The 23525-nt window shown below is 37.1% G+C and overlaps 2 protein-coding genes across 4 annotated transcripts in view; one reads left to right on the forward strand and one right to left on the reverse strand.

Annotated features, from left to right (window-relative positions):
- Nucleotides 1-4810, reverse strand: part of SMCR8 (SMCR8-C9orf72 complex subunit) — a 61964-nt gene extending 57154 nt beyond the window's left edge. Inside the window, exon 1 of the mRNA XM_044089589.1 lies at nucleotides 2120-4810. Coding sequence (XP_043945524.1) covers nucleotides 2120-4428 — 2309 coding nt within the window. The 5' untranslated portion in view covers nucleotides 4429-4810. The remainder of the gene's footprint in view (nucleotides 1-2119) is intronic.
- Nucleotides 4811-5051: 241 nt separating this feature from the next.
- The window catches only part of TOP3A (DNA topoisomerase III alpha), a 1120433-nt gene continuing 1101959 nt past the window's right edge, over nucleotides 5052-23525 (forward strand). Inside the window, exons 1-2 of one of the 3 annotated variants that reach the window (XM_044089591.1) lie at nucleotides 5052-5122; nucleotides 5646-5775. In XM_044089591.1, coding sequence (XP_043945526.1) covers nucleotides 5674-5775 — 102 coding nt within the window. In that variant the 5' untranslated portion in view covers nucleotides 5052-5122; nucleotides 5646-5673. The other 2 variants (XM_044089593.1, XM_044089590.1) reach the window with 2 other exon arrangements.

Below are 23525 nucleotides of genomic sequence, written 5' to 3' on the forward strand. Positions count from 1 at the left end.
GAAAACAAAAATCTCATGAGAACCACTGCCTCAACTTAAAAAAAAAAAAAAAAAAGCCAAGTGGATCACAGAGTAGATGTACTTCTAGGCTCTCTCATTTTCAAACTTCTTCAACCTAACTCATTCTCCCACTAGCTAACAAACTTAATCACTACATGTGTACACTAATGTGTGCACACTACAACCAACAGTGCTTATCCCAAACAACCCACCCTAAATCAGGCTAGACTGCACTGATCATTTTTTCTTCATTCTTGCTCCTAAAACATGGAACCCGCCCCACCAATAGGAACCACTATCTCCCTTCCCCATCTTTAGAGCTAAACTTAAAAAAAATTCTTCCACAACAAATCAAACTGTACTTGCCACACAGCAGACAAGGACCTCTCAACCTCTAGTCTTACTTTCTCTATCAAATGCCATAACCTCAACTTCATCTCCCTCTCCCTACCCTAATTCTCATCACCTCACAGCATTTCCACAATTATGTGCACCGTAAATATTATTGTGTTAAATTGCAAAATGTGCATTTCTCTCATAACTGTTGCTACACCTGCTTATTGCTATTGATAGCTGATAAGACTCGCACCATATACAATTAAAATGTTCAAATTATTCACCCCCCTGTAACTGACATGATCTCAGACATGAATCTGTATATTAACTAAGAATCACCCCCTCTGTTACGGATATGATTTTGTTCATTGCTCTGTATATTAACTTAGGATAATTTAAATAATTTCAGTAATAGCTACCAATACACCTGAAGTTACTCTAAGCACTAGTCTGTGCAGTGTTTAAGGCAATCAGCATGAAATTTATCTCATGACTTATGATAATTAAAATAAATGTACTCAGTAAGAGCCATCTTAGCACCAATCACTGTGACACAATGTCAGAATGTTTTGTTTCTTAACACAGTTCCTCCAAACCCCATTGTTTCAACATTCTTTAACTTCCCTATTAACTACCTATGAGCCAGTCAAAATATTTACTGAAATGAATCACATCCACTATTCACCTCCTAGAGCAGCCAGATACAAAAGTGCATCAAGCTGCATTGACAAGACCTTGGGATGCATGAAACTGGCCGCAGCAATTTGCATAATTATTTTTCACTGAACACAACTCATGGATTCAGCATCTTGCTGAATAAGACAAAGCATCAAATAAAACAGTTTTAATACTACTTCTGCAGAACAAACCTCTTTGTTTCCCCCTACATCCCTTCTCAACTTAAATATTAACTTTAAGGTTGCACAACCTTGGGGAAGAGGAGCTTTCACATTTCCCTCAAGAATATGATTTTGAAGTTTAACATTTAAATAAGACTGATGTGAGGCAATTCCCAATGGAGGATGCAATGGGGACTTGGCACTCTCTAAAACTAGTGATCAAAAAGTGTAATCAGGTGTATAAGAAATCCAGTTCTTCAACCAAGAAATGCAGATTCAGGCAGCTGTATCTCACCAAAACAAGGTTTTATGCAGTGGCCTGTTCTTCATGAATACATGTTAATCTGCAGCATATTCAGTAATGACAAAACATACAAGTTTTCACTACGAATGTTCTCTATTATCTCTCTTAGATGAATTGGGAGGCCGGAAGATTCACTTCTTTCATTCTCCTATCCTGGAGTCCAGATGTGTGTAAAGAGGAGACACTCCATATAGCTACAAAGAGGGCCAAAAACGTAGGTGATGTTGCACAAACCATAACAAACAATATAGATTACCCTCTCCCTTATCACTAATATATTTGCAGAAAATGTACAGATATTTTTTTAGCATAATTAATCTTTTCATAAATGGTCCCTGTAGGAAGATAAATGGCCAAAAACACACAAAGCAAGCTAGCTGAGTAAAGATGAAATAATCCAAGAGTCGCTACATCAGACCTTCAAAAAATCACAATAGAATTAAGGTGCTCCAGGACATAAACACAGAGATTCCTGAAAGCCCTACATGCAAGCCTGGCTACTCACTTTAGAAACAAAAGTGTTTGCATGCGTATATTGATTCAATGAAAACAGGACAATCACTTCACACTTAACTGACAGATCAGATGCAAATTCTAAAGAAAAACAAAATTAAAAAAAAAAAAAAAAAAAAGAGTTTACCTCTGAAGTCCAATAAGTTTCCAGTGCTGAAAATCTGTTATGTGCAAAGGAGGAGCTACCCAGTGTTTCACAAGTTTTGGATAGTCAATGAATTTGGGAACAAAAATTGATAAACCAGTCACAAGCTTCTTTACAGTCTTTTCAACTTCACCTACTACCACAAGTGTTCTCCCACTAAGCAGGGAGAATATCGCAGGTTGTGCAAATGAGTACTGTCTGATAAAATTTAATGCAATCTTCCCTACTTTTCGTTTTTTCTTGCCAGACACCTGGCTACACGAATTTGCACACAGAGGAGTACAATCAGAACTTTTTGAGGCACTACTTATGTAACTGGTTGAATCAAAAGATTCTTCCATGTCAGCCCTAGATGCATCCCCATTAACTGATAAATGTGTTGGTTCACCTGTGGAAAGTATCCCTGTGGAGTGTTGCCCATCTTCCGAAGCACATGTAAAGGCTCCTTGTTCTGTCTGTTTATATGGCTGAGGTGGGACACTGACCACACTGTCAAAGCATTCCTGATCTACAGCACTGAAATGGACATTTGGACTCTCTTTACCAATGCAGCACGTGGAATCTTCTGGCATTTGTTCATTCTCATAATAATATTCAATACCACCTTCATCCTCCTGCTGAACTGTACTACTGCACTCAAACTGTAAATCATCATTCACATAAGGCTCTTCATCAATTGCTCCATGATGGCTAACCCTGATATCTGAACGCAACAAAGACTCCGCTGAAATGAGCACTTCAATGCTGTCCTCACTGTTAGTCCTATTTACTGCTTTCTTCCTAACATCTGGATAATGAATCTGCAGACTTGGCTGACTTTCAGACTTACTTAATGGCAATGTGGATTTTTCTGAGCCTATGACTTCTATACTTTCACCACTGCTTACACTTCCTCTGGTATCAGGGTTGAGATACTGTGAACTTCCGAGATGATCAGACACACACAACGCAGACATTTCATTTTCATGGGGAACATCCGGGACTTCTTGATCAAGTTTAATGGGTAAATAACCAACAGAGGAGCTGTAAGACTCCTCTAAGCTAGTCGACAATTCAGGGCTACAAGTTTCCTCTACAGTTTTGAGAGCAAAATTGTCTTGACTGTGTGGCATTTTATCAGAACTATGCTGTTGTTCTCTACATTCATCCTCAATAAGGCCTATGTCTGCAAAAAGAAATGATGTTATTTTCTGTTGCTTTAAAAGGGACCCATCAATCGGTGTCATTAGAAGATAGCACAAGTCTTCTCTGAACATTCTCTCAAGTCGAGTCAGGTGGTCTATAGTCTGATTAAAATAGTAAACATCACAGAGTTCTTCCAGTGTCTTCAGTTTTTTATCAAAACACTTGGCAGACTTAGCCTTAATGAACTGTGGTGTGTATGAAAGTCTGCGAGTACAGTTATTGATCTCAGGTTGTTCTTCAGTATCTGCGGTGTCAGACACCTGATCCAGGCTGGTACTTACCTGCTCAACTATATTCAGCGAATCTAAAGAAAGCCCTGCATTTGCAAGCTTTCTTCCAGGATATGTTCTTATCTGTTTCAACAGGTCCTGATGTTCAATAATGGATTTTTCAACATTGGCAAGCTCATTAGCTTTCTCAATTGCCTGCGTTGTGTAGTAACCCCGGTCATTAGTTCTCTTTTGTATTTCTGTTTCTTTATGCAACACAGTTCTAGTATAGTTCAAATCTTTTAATTTCTTTTCAAGCTCGTTAGCAAATGCTTTCCTATTTCCAGATTTCAGTAGCTCTGATACTTTAGAGAACTCAGACGCTAGTTCCTGAAACTGCTGCATAATTTTTTGTTCATCAGTTGAAATGTAAGCCATACAAAACGGTCTCACAAACCCCCTTGCCTCCAAATCATATAACGTTAAATGATGCACGTAAGCAAAGGCCCCTTCTTTGGAGTCCCCAAGGACAACTTGTGAATCTTCCACAAAATTTAACTTTGGGTAAGCAGAACCAGGAGGATGTCCAACAAAAGAAGCTTGGTAATCCACAGACATGATCCTGAGAGAAAAGTAATTGAGATCAAAAGAGCCACATACTTTTGGATCATCAGGAAATGTCAACAAGGGCTGGGGTCCAACTTGCTCAGAAAACTCTGAAATAAGAATAAAGTCCTTAACAAACTTAGCATTATAGCTTTTAGTCCACGGGTTGGCATCACTGGAGAATGGAGATAAAGGAACTGAATACTCCTCAGGCAGGGGAATAAAATTATCGTAACCATTATCATATTCCTCCTCCTTAGTAAAAGCCACCACATCAGGGGCACCAATCATAATTCCAGTTTAAACAAAAAGACATGAAGCGAACGACCAGAATCGCCAGCCGTCGTCTTAGAAACCAGTAGGTAATCAATGGCACAATTACCCTTCACATAACAGGGCTCAGTAAGAACACTACCCGCGACTCATTTTTCGATCACTATTGCAAAACATGCAGATGTTATAAAACGGGACACTTCCTTATAGAAATAAATGTTGCCGTTGCAGATTCATTTTCTTGGTCCATTCCGCGCTGTCTATTCATATTCGGCATTTTCTTTGAAACAGCTCAGTCTCTTCTCATATCATCCCAATGCAATGGTCCACTACCCCCGTATACCTACACAAACGACCAAATACCCACAGCCATCTTTTACCCATATGATCTAACCTCGTGACTAACACTTTTCCGGTTCAGCAATTTTTCTATCTGCATAATTTATAAACTACACTGAGAGTGTAGTAGTCATACTCTATTTTCTCATAAAAATCTGAGTACCGGACACAGGTAAAATAAACATGGTACCTATACCGTATATAAACAGGTCAGTGCAGTGGGCATACCATGAAAAAGAACATAAAGTAGGAACTGTATAAAAATGTACTAATTTGCGTGAAGAGTCTAGCTGCATAATGGGAAGTGTAGTTTGGGACTTGTGTTATCGCGACAGTTGTTGTCGGTATGCAGTGGTAAACAATCTTTGCGACGGTGTGTATAGTTTTTCGGTTTAATGTTAAGCGGGTTATCAAATACTTCTACTGTAAATGAGTAGCTGATAGTGAGTAATGTTTGTCAAAACAAAATTTATACATTTCGTTTTCCCAGCTGGCTTAAGTTAATGCATAGATGACATATAAAAGTTATATTTATTTGTTCTTATATGATTGAAACAGTGTTTTTGGGATGTTAACTTTATCATAAGTTGTTGAAAGTCTTTAACTTGCCACATATACATATATGTGTTGTATTTATGCCCGTACACTGTCTGTTCCAAAGAGAAATTTGAGGTTGTTCGATGCTTTTGATTCGAAAATTTTTTAACCTGACTGACTGTTTGGAAACCACAGTGGATCAGCGTTCGAAATTTGGGGACCAGAGAGGAATGCAGTCCTTCTTCCCTAAAACATGATGGTTTGCAGGCGGTTGTCTCGTCCCTTACATTTGGGATGATTTTTCATGCAAGACGCTTGCTCTTTAGTGGAACTCATTTACGATTTTTTACCATCTATAGATCATTCTGTAGAAGTGTTAAAGACGAGATGACGCGGAGGATCCAAGTTCACAGAGTTCTCTGTGTAGCAGAGAAAAATGATGCAGCAAAAGGAATCGCAGACATTATGTCAAATGGCAGAATGAGAAAAGTAAGTAGTAGTATGTTGTACATTGACAAAGAAGCATGTACTAAATTTTTGAAATCATGAACGGAATGTTCACATGTAGATTCTAGGGAGAGTTTTAGGGCAGTAGTGGCACAGTGGGCGGAGAGCCTTCTGAACCGCAGTGAGCTGTCTGTATTGGACTCGGGCGGAGGAAAGGTAGGTGTCTTTTAATACTGCAGGAGGTGGTCATCAGTACAATGTATTACTTTTCAGGATATGTCCCTGGTTTTGGGGGGGGGGGGGGGTCTTTTTTTGACAGTTGCACTAAAATTATGTGAGAGCATAGTCATGGTTACTATATTCTAATCATGCCAGGTAATGCAGTCAAAAACTTATTATTCTTCAGAAAGTGCATATTGGTATTGTCATATATGCTTGAACAAATAAATAAAAGAAACAAAAAAAGTAGTAGTAAAACAAGGCTAAATAAAAAGTACTGCACTTTCATAAGGAGAGGATACAGAGTATAAAATGGACGTTAAATCTGCATATGTATAAATGTAAGCAGTAAACTTTTGTTTTATGTATGTTTTGACTGAGTTAGACCGGTAGGGCAAGATCAGTCAAAAAGAAGAGCACTACAAAGTTTAAAAAATATATATATATATATCCGCACTAAATGATTGTGAAAGAAATGTGTAAGTAACGTTAAAGTATCGAGATAGTTACTGTAAAGGAAGTTTGAACAAAATAAACATTGGAATAAATTGATAAAAGTGATGTATTTTTGGAAAGGACAGAGTAAGTATGTGTTAATAGATCAAGGTAGTTACAGTTTTATATAGTAGAACAAGAAATGTTAAACCAATTGTGAATATAAATTTGTTGTAATAGAAGAAAGATGTGTAATTTATTAGGTAATATGTTTAGATAAGAGTACGTACTTCCTAGTACTGCCCAATATAAAATTAGTTTAGAATATCTGAGACCATATATGTGTGTGTGTGTGTGTGTGTGTGTGTGTGTGTGTGTGTGTGTATATATATATATATATATATATATATATATATATATATAATTATAGTGCTTTTAAAATTCTCTGTAGGCTGTATTTTTAATGTAAACCATGATGCAGTTTATTGCAAGTTATGGTTTACCGAACAGCAGTAGAGAACCACCATGGTAATTTGAGAGTGTGGTATTGGTAGGGTGGGCATGTTGACTGATGTCACTGCATAATAAAAGATAGGCATAGGCATTTGTTTGTATATGAGATTTTACATTGGCTTCCTTGAATTTGACTACTGTATGATAGTTTTATAATTTCTGACTAATCAATAAACTTAAGGCATATGCAGTGCTGGGTTCAAGGCTGAGTTAGAGGCAAAAGCATTCAATAACTTTTTAAACAGTCTGAGTTGGAGTTAATGTCTGTAGGAGGATTAGTAAGGATATGAGCAGAGTATAATGGGCAAGGGAGGAAGAATGAGAAACCGGTTTTGTGTCTCGTAGTGGGTATCGCACAGTCTTTAGACTGCTAATAAAAAACTTGCTGTTTATGTACTCTAGATGTAGTTTTGTTAGCATGTATGTCGAACCCAATTCTTAGTCTATTTATACATCTCGTGGCTTGAATGAAAAACATATTCATTAAAGGAAGAATGTAAATGTTGGTTTTGGTGGGGCAGAAGGTAAAAGGCTCTAGTTAATATTTGAAAGTATTGTAAATTGGGATTTCAGAATTTTTAAAAAGTCTGACGTTTTGAGATCAAGTTATATATGTGCACCAGTATATTTTCGTGTGTGTTTATTTATATATATATATATATATATATATATGTGTGTGTGTGTGGAGGGTGGATTAATGGAGATTATATATACATATGTATATGCGGATCTATTTCATTTGCCCTAACGTCCGATTGACCGAGACTCATTTGACCGACAAGTATTATTGGTAAGTAAATTGGATATGCCCCCTTCCCCACTGTACTGCGACCCTGGAGTTAGAATATATAGTTAGGGGGGTGTGGGGGGCAAAGCCCCCCACTTACTTTTGTTTTACTAAGCAATATTAAAGCAAAACTAAACAATATAATATGAAATTAAGTGGGGGGGCTTTGCCCCCCACACGCACCCTAACTATGTAACTCAAGGTTCGCACTACAGTGGAGAAGGGGGCATATCCCATTTACTTGCCAATAATACTTGTCGGTCAAATGAAGTGTCGGTTTGATGAAATTTCGGTCATTGGTGTCGGTCAATTGGAAGTTAGGGCAAATGAAGTAGACCCGTATATGCACATGTATACCTTTATCTTTAGTGCAGTACTAATGTGCTGTATCCCTGGGTGGTTAGTATTATTTTAAGAATCCAAGCCAAGGAAACTGCACAAAGTTACCAAAAGAAAAAACCAGGGAAAGTGCAGTAAACATGGAGATAGTAGCCACTATGTATTCCAAAGCGTTTATTTTAGCCACAAACGGAAAAAAAAAAATTATACAACTAAACATGAACGCCTTTTAAAACTCATTACATGCGTTTTCGTCTATTCATTGACTTCATCAGATAGTTAGTAAATCGATCTGTTTCACTAGTATATATATATATGTATAATCCTTAATTGTTAAACCAATAGAATTCATTGTCTCATTGGATTCCCGCTGATTTTGGTTAGAAGCCATTATATACATCAAAAAACATTAATGATAAAACTTAAAATCTTGTATTTTATACATTATGTTGATTAAAAACTTTGTATAATTAAAAAACATTATTATAAAAGTTATTAAAAAAACTTCATATATATTTGCAATGTTCCTTTTTCTAAATATATAAAGTCCTTTCATTAATGAATTCCAGATGCCATCTAGTGGCAACATTTATTATAGTTCTTCTGCCTCACTCAAAGTTTTGCTGACCTTAGTTTTAGCAATGGTAAAATGGAAATAAACTCATTTAACCCAGGAATTTTCCCTGCCTCTAAAGTTACTTGCCACCATAATTCTCAAAACTCTATTCTTTCTTCCCAAGGGCCACCCCTAATATCCTGTTGAATTTGTTCTAATACCATAAACTTGTATTTATATCCTGGGCTTACTTTACTATGTTTATATAAAGCATTACATTCTTTCTCCGTTGTTATTTCATACATGTGCTCATAAATCCTTCTCTTCAACATTCTCTCAGTTTTTCCTATGTAGAAGGACCTGCATTTTTCACAAATTGCCATGTAGACTATTCCCTTTGATTCACAGTTGTAATACTCCGAACTGTAAATCCATCTTTTTCTACTTTCCAAATAAAAATTATTGTTGTTTATTATATATGTACACTGACTACAATGCCCACATTTGTATGTACCTATTCTATTTCTATTAATATTCAATTTCTTTTTATTTGCTATAATATTTCTAATACTTTGTGAATTCTTATAAATTATTTTTCTAGATATCTTAGATACATTGCCTATATCTGAAAAGGCTATAAATTTCTCCCATTCCATCAAAAATATATTTTTGATGTAATTATTTACTCCATTATATTCCAGTATTAAAGCCTGTTGGAAATTCTTCTCCATTGTGTTCACTATTATTAATACTTTCCTTCTTATTGTTGTCACTAGTTTTTTTTTACTTTTATAAATAGGTGCAAATTTAGTTTTTCTTCCATCTTCCACTTCTTTCCTGACTTGTTTGATGAAATCCAAAGGGTAACCCCTCTCTACAAACATTTTCTGTAGTAATTCACATTCGTCCTTAAAATCATTATCTAAACTAGTCATGCGACTACCCCTAACAAATTGTCCCTTGACAATGTTTATTTTGCAATAAAGGGGGTGCGCACTTTCAAAATGTAGAAAGGAGTTACAAAATGTCTTTTTTCTATATATTTTAGTTTCCAATTTTTGCACTACTTTATACACTTGGAAGTCCAAATATTGTAATTCATTTTATGAAATTTTATGAGTAAAGTTTAAAAAAATTGTGGTATTACTCATATATGTCAGGAATTCATTAAATCTTTCCCTTCCTGCTGTCCAAAGAATTACTATATCATTTAAAAATCTTCTGTACATAATCCAGCATGTTTCCACTACATGAAAAGCACAAACCGTTGAAACACACAAAAAACAGACGTCACCTCCCTGGCAGACAAAAAATGAGTTGCAAGTAGTAAATCCTTATACCATGTAGAATGCCAATCCAGAAATACGTAAAAATAACGCTTTTATTTATAATAAGAACAGCGTTTTCGCCGTGGTAACACCACAGCTTCTTCAGCATAAAACACCTTTTTTAAAAAAACCGCCAGTTATTTATAAATGCAGTACATGACGTATATAATAAAACCTTTAAAGAACCAGTACATAAAACCCTTATTTTGAATAAATCAGCAAATTCAATCATGTTATTAGTTTGATGACATATTGTTAAAATGTTTGCTTATACATTATGTCTTTATATGTACTTAATAACTAACCAAACGTTAGTTTCACTCAAACTCCTTTCACAAACTATACCATTACAAAAAATAATCCTTTGATATCAAACCAACTAAACCCTTATATACTCTAGCTAATGTTTATTATATGTTGTTAAAAAACCTCCCCTTTTTTTTAATATATTTTATGATAGATGTCATTACATTCTGGTACAGTACTGGTTCTTTAAATGTTTTATTATATACGTCATGTACTGCATTTATAAATAACTGGCGTTTTTTTTAAAAAAGGTGTTTTATGCTGAAGAAGCTGTGGTGTTACCACGGCGAAAACGCTGTTCTTATTATAAATAAAAGCGTTATTTTTACGTATTTCTGGATTGGCATTCTACATGGTATAAGGATTTACTACTTGCAACTCATTTTTTGTCTGCCTGGGAGGTGACGTCTGTTTTTTGTATAATCCAGCATGTCTTAAATTCAGAATCCAAAATATATTTTTCCTCCCAATTTGTTAGTATTAAGTTGGCGTAGGTTGAGGCACATGCTGCCCCCATTGCTACCCCTTGTATTTGTTGAAAAAATTCTCCTTTAAAATGAATAAAATTATTTTTCAATATTAGACTCATCAACCAAATATTAACCAGTTTTTTCATTATGTGTCATTTCCTTGTTTTCATATACTATTTCTTCCAACATTGCCATACCTTTAATATAGGGAATACAAGAAAATAAGTCTACAATATCTATGGTAATGAAAAGGAGATTATCATGACATATATGGTCTGGTATTTCCTTTAAAAAATCCCAGGAATCTCTTAATATACTTGTCCGTCTTATCCACAGACATTTTAATTTTGTATCAACATATTTAGTTAAGGTGTAGGTTTTAGATCCCTCTGCTGATACTATAGGTCTGAGGGGTGGATCACTTTCATTTTTGTGGGTGTTAGGTATATCAAATATAGTGGGGGTTCTTGGTTTATCTACCTTTAAAAATTTATAGGTATTATAATCAATGAGTTCCTCTTGTAACATATCATTTAAGTTGATGTCAATTTTATTATAAGCTATATTCATTTCATTTATGGAAACCACTGTATATCTAGTTTCATCCCATAATATAGCATTCATTTTACTCTCATATATTATATTATCCATAAAAACTATACCTCCCCCCTTATCTGGTTTCATAACTCTAATGCCTTCATTCTTTTTTATTTCGTACATCAATTCATTTTCTTTTTTACTTAAATTCCATTTACATTTGGGCCCATTTTCCCACTTCCTTATCTCACTTTCAATCACCATTTCCAGATTTCTCAACTGAGGGTGTAGAGGTGGGTTGTAGGTACTCTTCCTTCTTAGTTCACCATTATAATTTTTCTTTTCAGGAAAAATAATACTCAAATTCACTTTTCTTAAAAATAATTTAATTTCCAACAAACTTCTAGTAATTTCCCCTTTCTTGTATGGTATAAACTCCAAATCTTTAGAAAATAGCCCAAAATGTTATTTTTCTATATTAATACTACTGAAATTATATATAGTGAAATTATTGAAAGTGTTTTTAGTTCCATCAATAAGTATTTCATGACAAAAATTTGTGTTGGGGTGAGTTGGGTGGGTATTACTTAGAATCTCCTCTGCCCCTTTCTCCCTCCTCTCATCTGAAAATTTGATTGTTGTGGGCCCCTGTTTATCAACCTCTCTGATCTACGTAATGGTGGGCAGGCTTGATCATAATGTAGTTCTCCTTCCCCAAAGGGAATATTTCCGCCTTCATTATTTTCAACATGGTGGTCCTCTTTATTGTACCCCATACCATAGTTATAACTAAATTGTTTGTTGGGTGGCTTAGGGTAGCTAGTGTGGCCCTCATACTCTTTGACATCTCTTTCCAATTTTTTAATTTTCCTATTTATCAAATTCTCACATTGGTTGTCTATGTCTTTCCTAAGGTCATAATATTTGCTTTTTTCTTCCTGTATACCAAATATCAAATCATTTTTATTATACTGATCTAAAATATCTATATCTTTTTGAATAGACTCTTGAATTCTAATATTGTCTCTAATTAATTTCAGCACATCCAAACCACATTTATTAAATACTTCTATAAGTTCTTTATAAAGACCAGAGTCTAGATTAACATTATTAGGAAATTTATATACTCGTATGTTGGTATGATTCTATCTTTTGTAATATAGGGCTTGGCTGCTTTTTCACCAGCAGATTTGGATCATGCCTTCTTTGCCCTTTCAGTTAACAAATCCTGCTGTGAAACGCTAGTCCAGTTGCTTATTTGTGCTCTTATAAAATTTAATAATAGTCTGCTTCTTCCAGTTTCTCTGGTATGGCAGAACAGCTCATGTTTGTCTTCTATCTCTACTATTTTTTAAACGTCTCTTCGTGAGAAGCCTTAAACTCCGCCATCTTTTTCTTCATTTCAACCTTTGATTTTTTTGAACATTCATGAATTCATCTCCTCAGCTAGTTAAAGCTTCTTCTATTTTTTCCAACCTTTTGTTATTTGAGTTGATATATTCTTTGTGTTTCATGTATTTTAGTCACCTCTGACTATATTTTATTTACTTTTTCCTTTAAATCCATGGAAACTCTTCTTGAACCAAAGCTGGTGCTTGAACTGCTGTTTGATGAACAACTGCAGAATCCTTCCCAGAAAGTGCTTTTTCTTCACTTATTCTGGTTGATTTTCTTTCATATTTTCCAAATGTCTTCTTTGCTGGCATCCAGGCAGTATACTTACTAGCTAGTAACTGAATTTTACTAAAAAGGTTTTAATTGCACTATCTTTTCACAGGTTTTGTTTTCATACTGGGAGAGCTGAAGTTAAGCTGTTGATCAGTGTGCAGCCATCTTAGAAGTCTTGTTTGCTATTAATTGTTGAGCCTCATCTTCTTTTAACCCTTGCCTTAAGTAGGTCTTCCAAAACTATTTGCATTTCTGTATTTTCTTAGTTTCCACACATCTTACAAAATATTAATGAATGACATGATTTTAAGAAGGTGGCTGACATCCCTTGTACCCAGGAGACAAGATGGAAGGTCAGTGCAGGGAAGCCAGTTGGCTTGGAATCCAGAGTCTGCTACACAGGAGTAGGACGGAGAAGAACTGGTGTGGGGAATTTTGTTTGTGGAAGAGACTTCTCATCAGTGTTAGTGACAGACTCCTGGCAATCTGACTCCAGTGGAAAGATAGGGTAGTAAACATTATTTCAGGCCATGCTCCACAGCATGATTGTAATAGTAAAGAGTGCATTTAGGCAACAATTGCAAGACCTACTAGATAAAGCAGGACATGAGTTGGTGTTGATAATGGTGGGACCTGAATGCACATATTGGGACAGACAGAACAGGATGTGAAGAATGCCTTTGTGTCTGCATGGGTGGGGTAACAGGAACCAAGAAGAAGCCATTCTAGACTTCTGTATGGTAAGTGGCTTGATAGTGGCCAACACATGGTTCAGCAAGACTGGCATTCACAAGGTCATGTACAAAAGTGGCCTGGATGCAACTCGGGAAGACTTCTTCCTAGTAAAGAAAGGATAGTGGAGTAAAATTGGTGATTGTGGTGACCAATGTTACTGGGGATGACTTTGCAATCAAGCTGTAAGCAATGGTCAACGAAGGCTACAGGGTCATTGACTAGGCTGAAGACCTGGTTGTTGACTGGAGAGAAAGCACAAGAGTTCAAGGAAATACTTGGGTCTATAATACTTCAAAACCGGTTTCCTCTTCTTGGATTTTAAGAATTGCAGGATCGCAAAGCATACATGTAAGGATTGATGTGGCTGAGCCAGGTATGGAAATTTGGCATATAAGGAAAGCTGACGGTGGAATGCAGAAGTCCATTAAGTCATCAAAAGAAAGGAGTGTGGGGAAGAAGTGGAATAAAGACGGATAAGGCTAAGAAGGATTACTGGTTGACTAACAAAGCGGCTAAGAGAGTAGTTGCAATAGCAAAGAACGAGGCACTCTGCCAGCTTTTGGAAAATGACATAGCACGTGGAATAGAGGAAATCTATCAGGTCACAAGGCAACGACAGAAAGATAAAGAATATAATCATCACACACCCTTCATAAGGGATGCCAGCAACAATCTGATCACTAGTCTTCAAGACATCAAAAGCAGATGGAAGGAGTACTTCCAGTAGCTTCTAAATGAAGAAAACCCTACAGACATAGACTATGATGAAAGGAAGAAAGAGCCCAACTTGCAGGTTAAAACAGCACGAAGGGAAATTAAGTCAGGGAAAGCAGGAGGCTAAGTTAGGTCATGACAGATATGATCAAGATGTTGGTGAGTTAAGGGAGAAATGGCTTCAGAAGATGCTCTTAACATTGTGGAGAGAAAATGTATCCTAGATGACTGGAGAATAAGCTTTCTAGTGTTATTAAATAATAGAGACATTTCCAACTGTGGGCAGTATGGAGGTATCAAACTCCTGACACACTGCATAAAAGTGCTGTAGGGGTGACTGATAAACATATACTATGTTAGTAGTAAGAGAGGGGAGCAGTTTGTATTTAGTTTTGGGTCAGTTGTACTGCATCCTATGTTTGCATTGAGACAGTTGAAAAGAAGGTAGAGATGAAAAAACGTCCAACTGTGCATTACTAGGTATGGAGAAAACATATAACAGGATCCCAAGAAAACTGATTTGGGAAGTCCTGTGTTCGTTCAAAGTCCTGGAAACATTAGTAGAATTAGAATTAGTGCAGGCTAAATGTAAGGACCTGATGACACAAGTACAAAAATTGTTTGTACTCCTAGCAAATTCCCGTTGGGGAGTGTGGGTGTGTCAGGGATCAGCTCAACCTACTGTTCATACTGATGACAGACTACATTATCAAATCTGTCAGAGGTAACAGATCAGCAAAGCTGCTGTATGCAGATGTTATGACATTATAAGTAGACTCTGAACAAGAACTTCAGCAAATGGCATGGGAAAGAAGTGCAAAACTGAAGGCCCATGGGATGAAATGGAATACAGATACAACAGTTGTTATAGCAAATGGGGAAATCAGAAGAAACTGAAAATTGAGATGGAAGAGAAAATAGTGGAAAAGGTTATCAACTTCAGATCTCTAATGTTGGTGACTGAGAAGAAGGTAAGTCTGATTGAGGAGGTCAGAGCTAGAATTAGAGGTGCTGCAGCTAACCAGCACAGTGTGACAGGCATAGTGTATGCCAGAAGAATGTCAAAGAAGGTATACAAAAATGATGCAACCATTACTACTGTGTAGTACAGAAGCATGGGCAGTGAAGGGAGAGCAAAAGCTAGAAGTGATGGAGCTGAAGTCCCTGAGATTAATAATAGGATGCACACTGTGGGACAGATGAAGAAATGTGGACATTGGAGCAGAAGTCCAAATAGCGCCAGTTGTAGAGTAGGTCAAAGACAACAGATTGTGTTGGCATGGACATAAGTGCAGAAAAGCTGAAGACAATTAGATGAAGAAGATTTAGGCCAGACTGGATGAAGGCAAGAGGAAACGAAGGCTTCTAGCAAAATGGTCATTGGATTGTGTGAGTGAAGGCCTGTAACAGTCTCAAGCATGACTGTCAGTGAAGGTAGGAGTGTGCCATTGACTCGAGAGATGGTGACAGTTGATGCAACACCCGACCATAAATAGAAAAGGTGGTCATTGATGGTGCCATTAATCTTTTGATATCTCCAGAGAGCTCTGGCTATTTTTCTTGTTATTGACTGCCTAAGTTTGGCAACAACCCTTTCTTCTTACTGTTGTCTAAGTCATTGTGCCAGATGTTTTGAGAGTTATCAAAAATAGCTGCATAACAGCAACTTTTCTAAACTCGTGCACATTATCTAAATAGTGACTTTTTCTCCCTTTAGCATTCTGCAGTTCCTCTGTTTTTTTGTGAGATTCTCCTTTTTTCTGCTATATTTTAACCTTTGTCAGCCCCTCTAAGTAATTCCTGTTACTTTTCACTTGTATCTCTCTCTCAAATTTCTACCGTGTTTTTAAACTTTGTATTCTTTTCATCTCACTGACTAGGTGTACCTTCTGAAAAAATTTCTCTTCTCCAATAATAGCTCTCAAATTATTTCTACTACCCATTCTTTAATTTCAACTGTTTTTTTAACATGTACGTAGAAAAGTGACAGTGGTCTGTTTTTACTTCATTGTCCTGGATCTTTAGTTTTTGTTGGTGTATGATCTTTTGGTTGTGTGTCACAGCTTTCAATAAAATGCACATGCTGTTGTGAAATGTAATCTCTCTCCAGTTTAACCCATTTATTGTATCTTTGAGAATAATATGTAAACTCTTTCTGAGTTCCTACTATTGAATTCACATCTTCACTACCAAATATTCTCCTTATTTCTTCAAAAATCTATCCTCTTTTGTTATATTTTCTCTTTCAGATTCCCTAATACATCCTAACTTTTCCAAATCAGGTTCCGCTCTGTAACTATAAATAATATTCCCTGCTGAAACTAATTATTTCTCCCCACTTTCTGTTAAGTCCCATATTAGCAGTTTTGAGTGGAATATAAATATACGCCAACGTAATGCCTTTTAACCCTTACTACTGGAAATCGACCATTCATTTCCCCAACCTTCTATTGGTACTGGAGCCCCTCAAGCAATCATTAATACCTTTTAATTAATACTTTTTTTTTTAATATTTTCTTTGTCCATGGGTGTCAAATCCTTTTTGACAAATTCTCATTTCTATCCAAACACGTCGGCTTCCACATTGCTATTGCACTTCGCACTTCTTTAGTATAATTGCATGTTTTCTGCTTTTTTTCTCTATACTGGAGGTTTACATGAATGATAATATGGACAGACTAGCCATTATAGAAAGCTATTACTCCCACATGTTGTACATGACTGTTCTTTTGATTTTTACATCACAAGCGCTAATGTTTGACAAGCTGAGTTTTTGTGTAGTCATTTCTTACAATCTCCATTTGAACCCATTTCACATTTGTCAGTACTTTTTTTGTGAGAGTGTTTTCCTTGAAACAAAAAGCTAAATAGATTTTCAGAACCTCTCATCCCTTTGTAACATATAAGAGACAAAACTATGTGCATTTTCAAGAAAGTAAAGTGTACTCCTCCAGTTAGGAGCAATTGCTCCATATTGATGTCTGCACCCACTAGCATTGCCATTTTGAAATTAAGATAACACATGCTAAAGCATGTTAGAGCTTGTGTTAATACTTAAAATAATTGCTCTTGATCATAAAAGACTCTGGTATTTATGTGGATTATGTTTCCACCATAGCCAGTAAGTCCTATCTGGTGGCTTAGTTAATTACCAAGAGAATATCTTCAAGAGCTAAAACAGTCATTCTACCCCCTGCATTCTTTCTTTATCAGACCTATCCTAGAATACAGTGCTCCCTGTAATATGTACAAATCCAAGCCTACCAGTTAGCAAATAAAATGTCTTAATCTTTCAGGACACTTGAAGGATTTAGCACAGCTCTCCTTTTAGTCAGTAGCCTGTCAGCTGCTTTGAGGTGACTTGTTTCTGTCTCTTTGAGCCATGAAAGAGCCAATCCTATTTGACCTCTTATTTCTTTACAAAGCCAGTGCTTGTACTAATACCAACACTAGAGACATAAGCCTACACCAGAACATAAACAAGACTCGCACTGTAGATCTAGGTTCCTAACACAGCATATTCCAGTCTGGAATAAGTTGCCATGACAAGTTAAGCAAAGTACCACTTTGGCTACATTTACAGCTAGTCTTGATGTCCGAATGGATAAGCACACATTTATACCAGCCTTATGTAAGACCATGCTCAATTTGGGAAGTAAGCAGTATTAAGTGCTTGACAAGGGTGTAAGATCATTTAAGTTTGTCTTCTTAAGGATGTATATGGCTGGCTAGGCATCTCATGGTCCCTTGATTGCTGGCTTAGTAGTATTCCTATATTGATGCTTATTTTTATTAATTTCAGGAAACGATAAACCAGGCAAAGCCACCAATGATACAACCAGATAAAAGATGTTTTTAGCACAACCTGTGCCTGGCCACCTTTTTTCTGGTTATTTTATTCATTTCAGTTTGTTTACTGAGGTAGTATACTTATCACAACAGCCCATTTGCAAATATAGCAAGGGTGAAAAAATTTACATGAAAATTAAATAGAACTAATTCATAAACGCTGAGTAATCACAGTGACACAGCAGACGATTGAAACAGTGATCAAATATTAACAGAAGAGAAAACAAACAAATATGGATTAATTTAGTTAGTAAATATGGGAGGTAAGCAGCTTTGAGAACAGATGGTAGAGGTAGGAGTTAGATGATGAGTCCAGTGGAAAAACATTTTTGATGGAGATGCCTTTTGAGTTGTGCTCAGAAAATGTGGAAAGAGGAGATTTCTTTTAGGTGAGGGGAAAGAGTTTGGGTGCAAGAATGGAGAAGGAGTAGTGTGTACAAATCAGTTTGGTTTGGGAGGTTTTGAGGGAGGAAGTCAATTGGGAGAAGTAGCAGAGGTTATAGGGGTTATATTCCATTATTATGGAATTTGGCAGCAAGAGGCAGAAAGGCATCTGGATGAAGTAGCTTGAAAATAAGAGAATCTAGGAGTATCCCAACTCTGTATGTGACTGGGAGTCATCTGGATTTCAAGAGGGTGATGCAGTGGTGTTCCTGAGGGGATAGGATTTGAAAATCTGCAGATTTTGTTTTCAGTTAGCTGCAGAGTGGATGAGTTTGTTTTTGTAGGCTGTGGTTGTGATGGGGAGCCCATATTCAAGTTGAGTTAGAAGGACCCCTTTGCTTATAGAAGCTCTAGCAGGTCTGGAGAGAAATGAGGATATTTTCCAGGACCAGAATAAAAGAGAGTTAATATTTTTCCTGGAGTTTTTAATGTGGTTATGAGCATCAGTCAATTGGTAAAGCCATAAACCTAGTTATTTAAAGGACGTGATTGTTTCTGTGGGGTACTATTGAGATCTGCTATGTTGAATTTTTAAGAATTTTTTCAGCTTTTGTGAGATTCTAAATATCACTTTTTTTGTTTTGGAGGAGTTTGAGTAGCTTATAGTTTAGCCAGTAATTAATGGAGTGGATTTCAGATTGAAGCTGGTTTTAAACTGTTGAATGTGAGGGACTGGAGCAAAGATTAATTGTCATCGGCTTCAAGAGTGATGGGAGGATTAGGGCAGTTTGTTATTAAAGATTATAAATCATGATAAATTGAGTAAGGAGCCCAGGGACACTCTTCTGGTACGGGGTGCTGGAGATGATAGGGATGAGATGAATGTGATTCTGAAATGCATATTTGTTAAGAAATTTTGGAACCTGGTGATAGTGTTGGAGCTAACTCTGATTTTTTTGTAGCGAGTAAAATAGGAGGGTGGTGATCAGTAAGATCACAAGCTTTGGTAAGAGCAATAAAAAGTGCTCGTGAAATATTTACTTTTATCTGTGTTGAGAAGGATCTCCTCTGTAAGTGACCATAGTGCTGTCAATGTGCTTTGGTCAGCCTAGAATCCATGCTGTTTAAGAGTGAAGAGATGGCACTTTTAGATGTAAGTGGACATTTGGTTGTATATTAGTTTTTCAAGTATTTTCCCAAGTGTAGGAAAAATGGAGATGAAGTGGAAGGCATTCTCTGGCTGAGGCAGTTTGGGAAGGGGATTAACAAGGGCAGTTTTCTGTATGTTTGGCACTGTATTTTGAATTAAGTAGAGATTATAAATATGGAGTAATAGTGTGTTAAGGAAATCTTAGTGGGGTGGAACAGACAAAAGGTGTAGGTTGTCTGCAGCAGGTGGTGCACCCAGTGGCATGTTTTCTAGTGGGGGCTGAACATCTTTGTGATTTATTTTCTTGGATCAGTAGGTTGGGCTGAAAGGTGTGTGTGTGTGGGGGTAGAGGTGATAATAGGGAGGTGGCTGAATTTCTTGAGAAAGTCAGGGGTTGAGTGTGTGTCTTGAGATGTGTGGATAGTGATGGGGAGGAGGAAGTAGACTCTCTGGATTTCTGCTTGTGAGATTTATTCTACTGACAGAAGTGTTTGGGTTTGCCTAGTAGAAAGAATTGTTTTTATGTCTGAAATAGTTGGCTTTGTGCCTGCGTATGGTTTGTTTAGCTAGATTACCCAGAGAAGTAAAGGCAGTGTGATTTTCTGCTGAGGTGTTTTGTCTTCTTGAAGACCATGCTTTGTCTGTAAGTTTGAGCAGAGCTTTCATTTCCATGGTTAGCCAGTTGTGGGTGTGTTGTATTTGAAAAGGCTGTGTGTGAGATGAAAGAATTTGTCTTAAAGTTGAAGGTGGGTATGTGTAAGAGTTATGACAGCTGAGATGGTGTTTAAGTTTGTAATTGGAGACTAATCAATAGTTGCTAGGTGTTTTTTGAGGTTTTCAGTATTGATGGTGGATCTGGGTCTGATATTAACTAGTTTGGGACCATTTTTGGTGACTGTTGGATAATTTGTAAGGTTATTGGGGAGTGGTTGCTGAATGTTGGTAGAAGAACTGATATATTTTGGAGATCATAGGAATGTTATTGGTGATTAGCAGGTCCAGGAGGGAGTGGTTGTTAGGAGATTTAGCGTAGTAGTGCCACTGCCTAATTGTAAGTTTGATATTGGCTAGGAATTTGGCCATCTCATTCTTTAGAGGACCTAGGCAGTTTAAGTTAAAGTCACCCAAAATAATTTTTTGGTCCCACTTGGGACATAGCCTAGTATTTATATAATGCACCCGTTAGTCTACAGACCATTACAAGCATAAACTATTAGCAGAAGCCAGAGGCCAGAATTGAACTCTGTGCATTGTATGTGTGAGGTTAAGACCTTAACCATTATGCCCCCCCCCAATCATTTTACCAGTCTGGTCCTCAGTTACCCACATCCACATCAAGTCTACCAGCTTGTCTTCTATACCCCCTGTGGATTTCACTGGGGCATTTCATGGATGCTAGGCGCACTGAGGGCTTGTTGATCTCTGCTTCCATGCTGGAGGTGTTTATTTAAATGCCCAGTCCACTTCCCTGCTCCGCATCCTACTTTCTCCTCAAGTTCGTGGGTAGCTTCCCTGTTTGAATCGCACCTCCCCTAAAATAGTGTCAGCAGTAAACGTCCTCCCACCCAGGAGTGCCCATCCTTCCCCGCTGCTTTGTTAGTCACTCAAGCTGGGTTGACTGGGCTGTAGTTGGGGCTTTATCCATGTACTCCATTGGATTGGCTATTGGCTATAAAATAATATTTTTATACTTGTAGGAAATTGAGGTGATGGTAATAATAAGGGATTTAAGTTTAAGAGGCTGGAGAAGGAAGGTAAGCAATTAGCATTAAAAGATAACTGTTGTTCCAGGATGGGAAGTTTTAGACTGATCCATTTGGCTCAGTGCCCGAAGAGGTATTTGCTTCACCAATGATAGTTGGGTAATGGTGTTTTAAGAATGAGAGTGCCTCCACCATTCCTTTTGACAGGTCTTGAGTCTTGTGGGTATTTGTTGGTGGTAAGTAGATGGTGAAAATTGGAGTTGGTATGTTTGAGCCATGTTTCAGTGACGGTTGTGATATCAGGGGAGTGGGTTGTAAGGAAGGTGTATATTTGGTCAAGCTTGTTAGAGATGCTTTGGTCATTAATTAATGCATATTAAGTGATGGAGGTGTGGGGAAAAGTTGTGGGTACTGTGTGGTTGGAGGGACCTATACTGGATTCACTGCTGGCTCTGAAAAGGAGTATGAGCAAGATGTGAGTGAATTTATAAAGTTGTTTAGAAAGTTTGAAGTTGGATTGTTGGGGGTTGGTAGGTTTTGAGGAGATGAGGTAAAGGGAGTATGTAGTTTGGCTTGTGTGTGTGTGTGTGTGTGTGTGTGTGTGTGTGTGTGTGTGTGTGTGTGTGTGTTTGGTGAGTGGAGAATGGAATGTGCAAACATTTTTTTATGGGATTCTTGTGGATGATTGTGGGGCTTTGCATTAGGATAATGAGAAGGTTGAGTGATGGGGTTACAGATGGCATAGTGTAGTGGGTTAGAGGAAAGAGGAAGAGTTAGATGGTGAGGTGGGGAAGCATTATGGGGGTTAGAGGCAGGGAGAGAGGTCTGCAAGTAAATGGTAGGAGCCTGTGATGTTGAGGCAAGACTAAAATGTGTATATGAAGAGATGGATGTTTTGTGAGTGTTTTATTAACATTAAGGGTGGATGTCAGACCTTTCAACTTTCCCTATTTTGGAGGAACATGCTAGCCTCCTAATGGTGTAAACCTTGGCTCTAGATTGTTACTGTTGAAGTGACACCCTGACCCTGTGTGCAAAAATGGGGAAAAAAGGGGTTGTGAGTGGATGGATTCCTATTTTCAGGCCTTATTTAGGATGTCCCAATTTTTAGACTTGAATAACCCTTTAGCACAATTTTCTGAATACCCCTCATCACAACTGATTTTTTTAGTAGCACTCCGAAAACTTCACATCTTGCATCTCTTTTTTTTCTGAAGCAAAAATAAATGACCTGTGTGTTAAAGGTTTCTAATGCAGTTCATTAAAGTCTAGAGATGCCACACTGAATATCTGATGATGTGCTTATATTTTCCCATTTTTTTGTCACTCTTTTTTTTTTTTTTTTATACATGTTTTTGAGTAGTATCCCACACTCCTGCTGGACGTTATATGCTATTTGGTATTCAAATGGTATGCTAATTCAATGTTCCTATTTTACAAGGGCCTTTGTTCTTATTTTCAGTGTCTGCTGGTTGAGAGATGCGTGGTGGTAAAACTAGATGGCAGCTTAGGGTGGGAGTATGTCACATTAAAGTAGTTGAGGAAGTGAGTTGTAAATGTTTAGTTTAATAGAGTTGTATGTACCTTTAGTGAGTGGTCAGAAGTGAAAGGGAGGAGGGTGGAGGCAGAGATGTATACATTGTAGAGGCTGGGGTGACTATGGATTTAAGAGTGGGAGGCGAGTGAAGCAGGTCACACTTCATACCCAGCTGGTGGTTGCAGAGAATGTAGATGTCAGACAGCTCAATCAAAGTTGTGATCAGACAAAAAAAAAAAAACTAAGTCTCCCTTAATAGTTAAAGTTATGTGTTCAACTGCAGGAGCTGAAACAAGTGCAGGAAGTGTACTTCTGATTAAATAAGCTAATGAGACCTCTTGTAGGCTCTTTAATAAATATACCCTGTTTCCCTGGGTAAGGAGTATGAGCTATTAAACTGTACTCTGCCAAGGTGAGGTGTAGGGAAGTTTTGATTTTCACGGATTTATTTTAAATGCTCTTTTCTTATCTGTATTCCCCTCCCAGATGTGAAAAACGGCTTGTAGGCTTTCAGTAAACATTAGTCCTAAGAAAAGGTACATGGGCTACCATTAAATAAACA

Source organism: Protopterus annectens, chromosome 12.part0, assembly GCF_019279795.1.
Source record: "Protopterus annectens isolate FY-2018-M chromosome 12.part0, PAN1.0, whole genome shotgun sequence".
Lineage (NCBI taxonomy): Eukaryota > Metazoa > Chordata > Ceratodontiformes > Protopteridae > Protopterus > Protopterus annectens.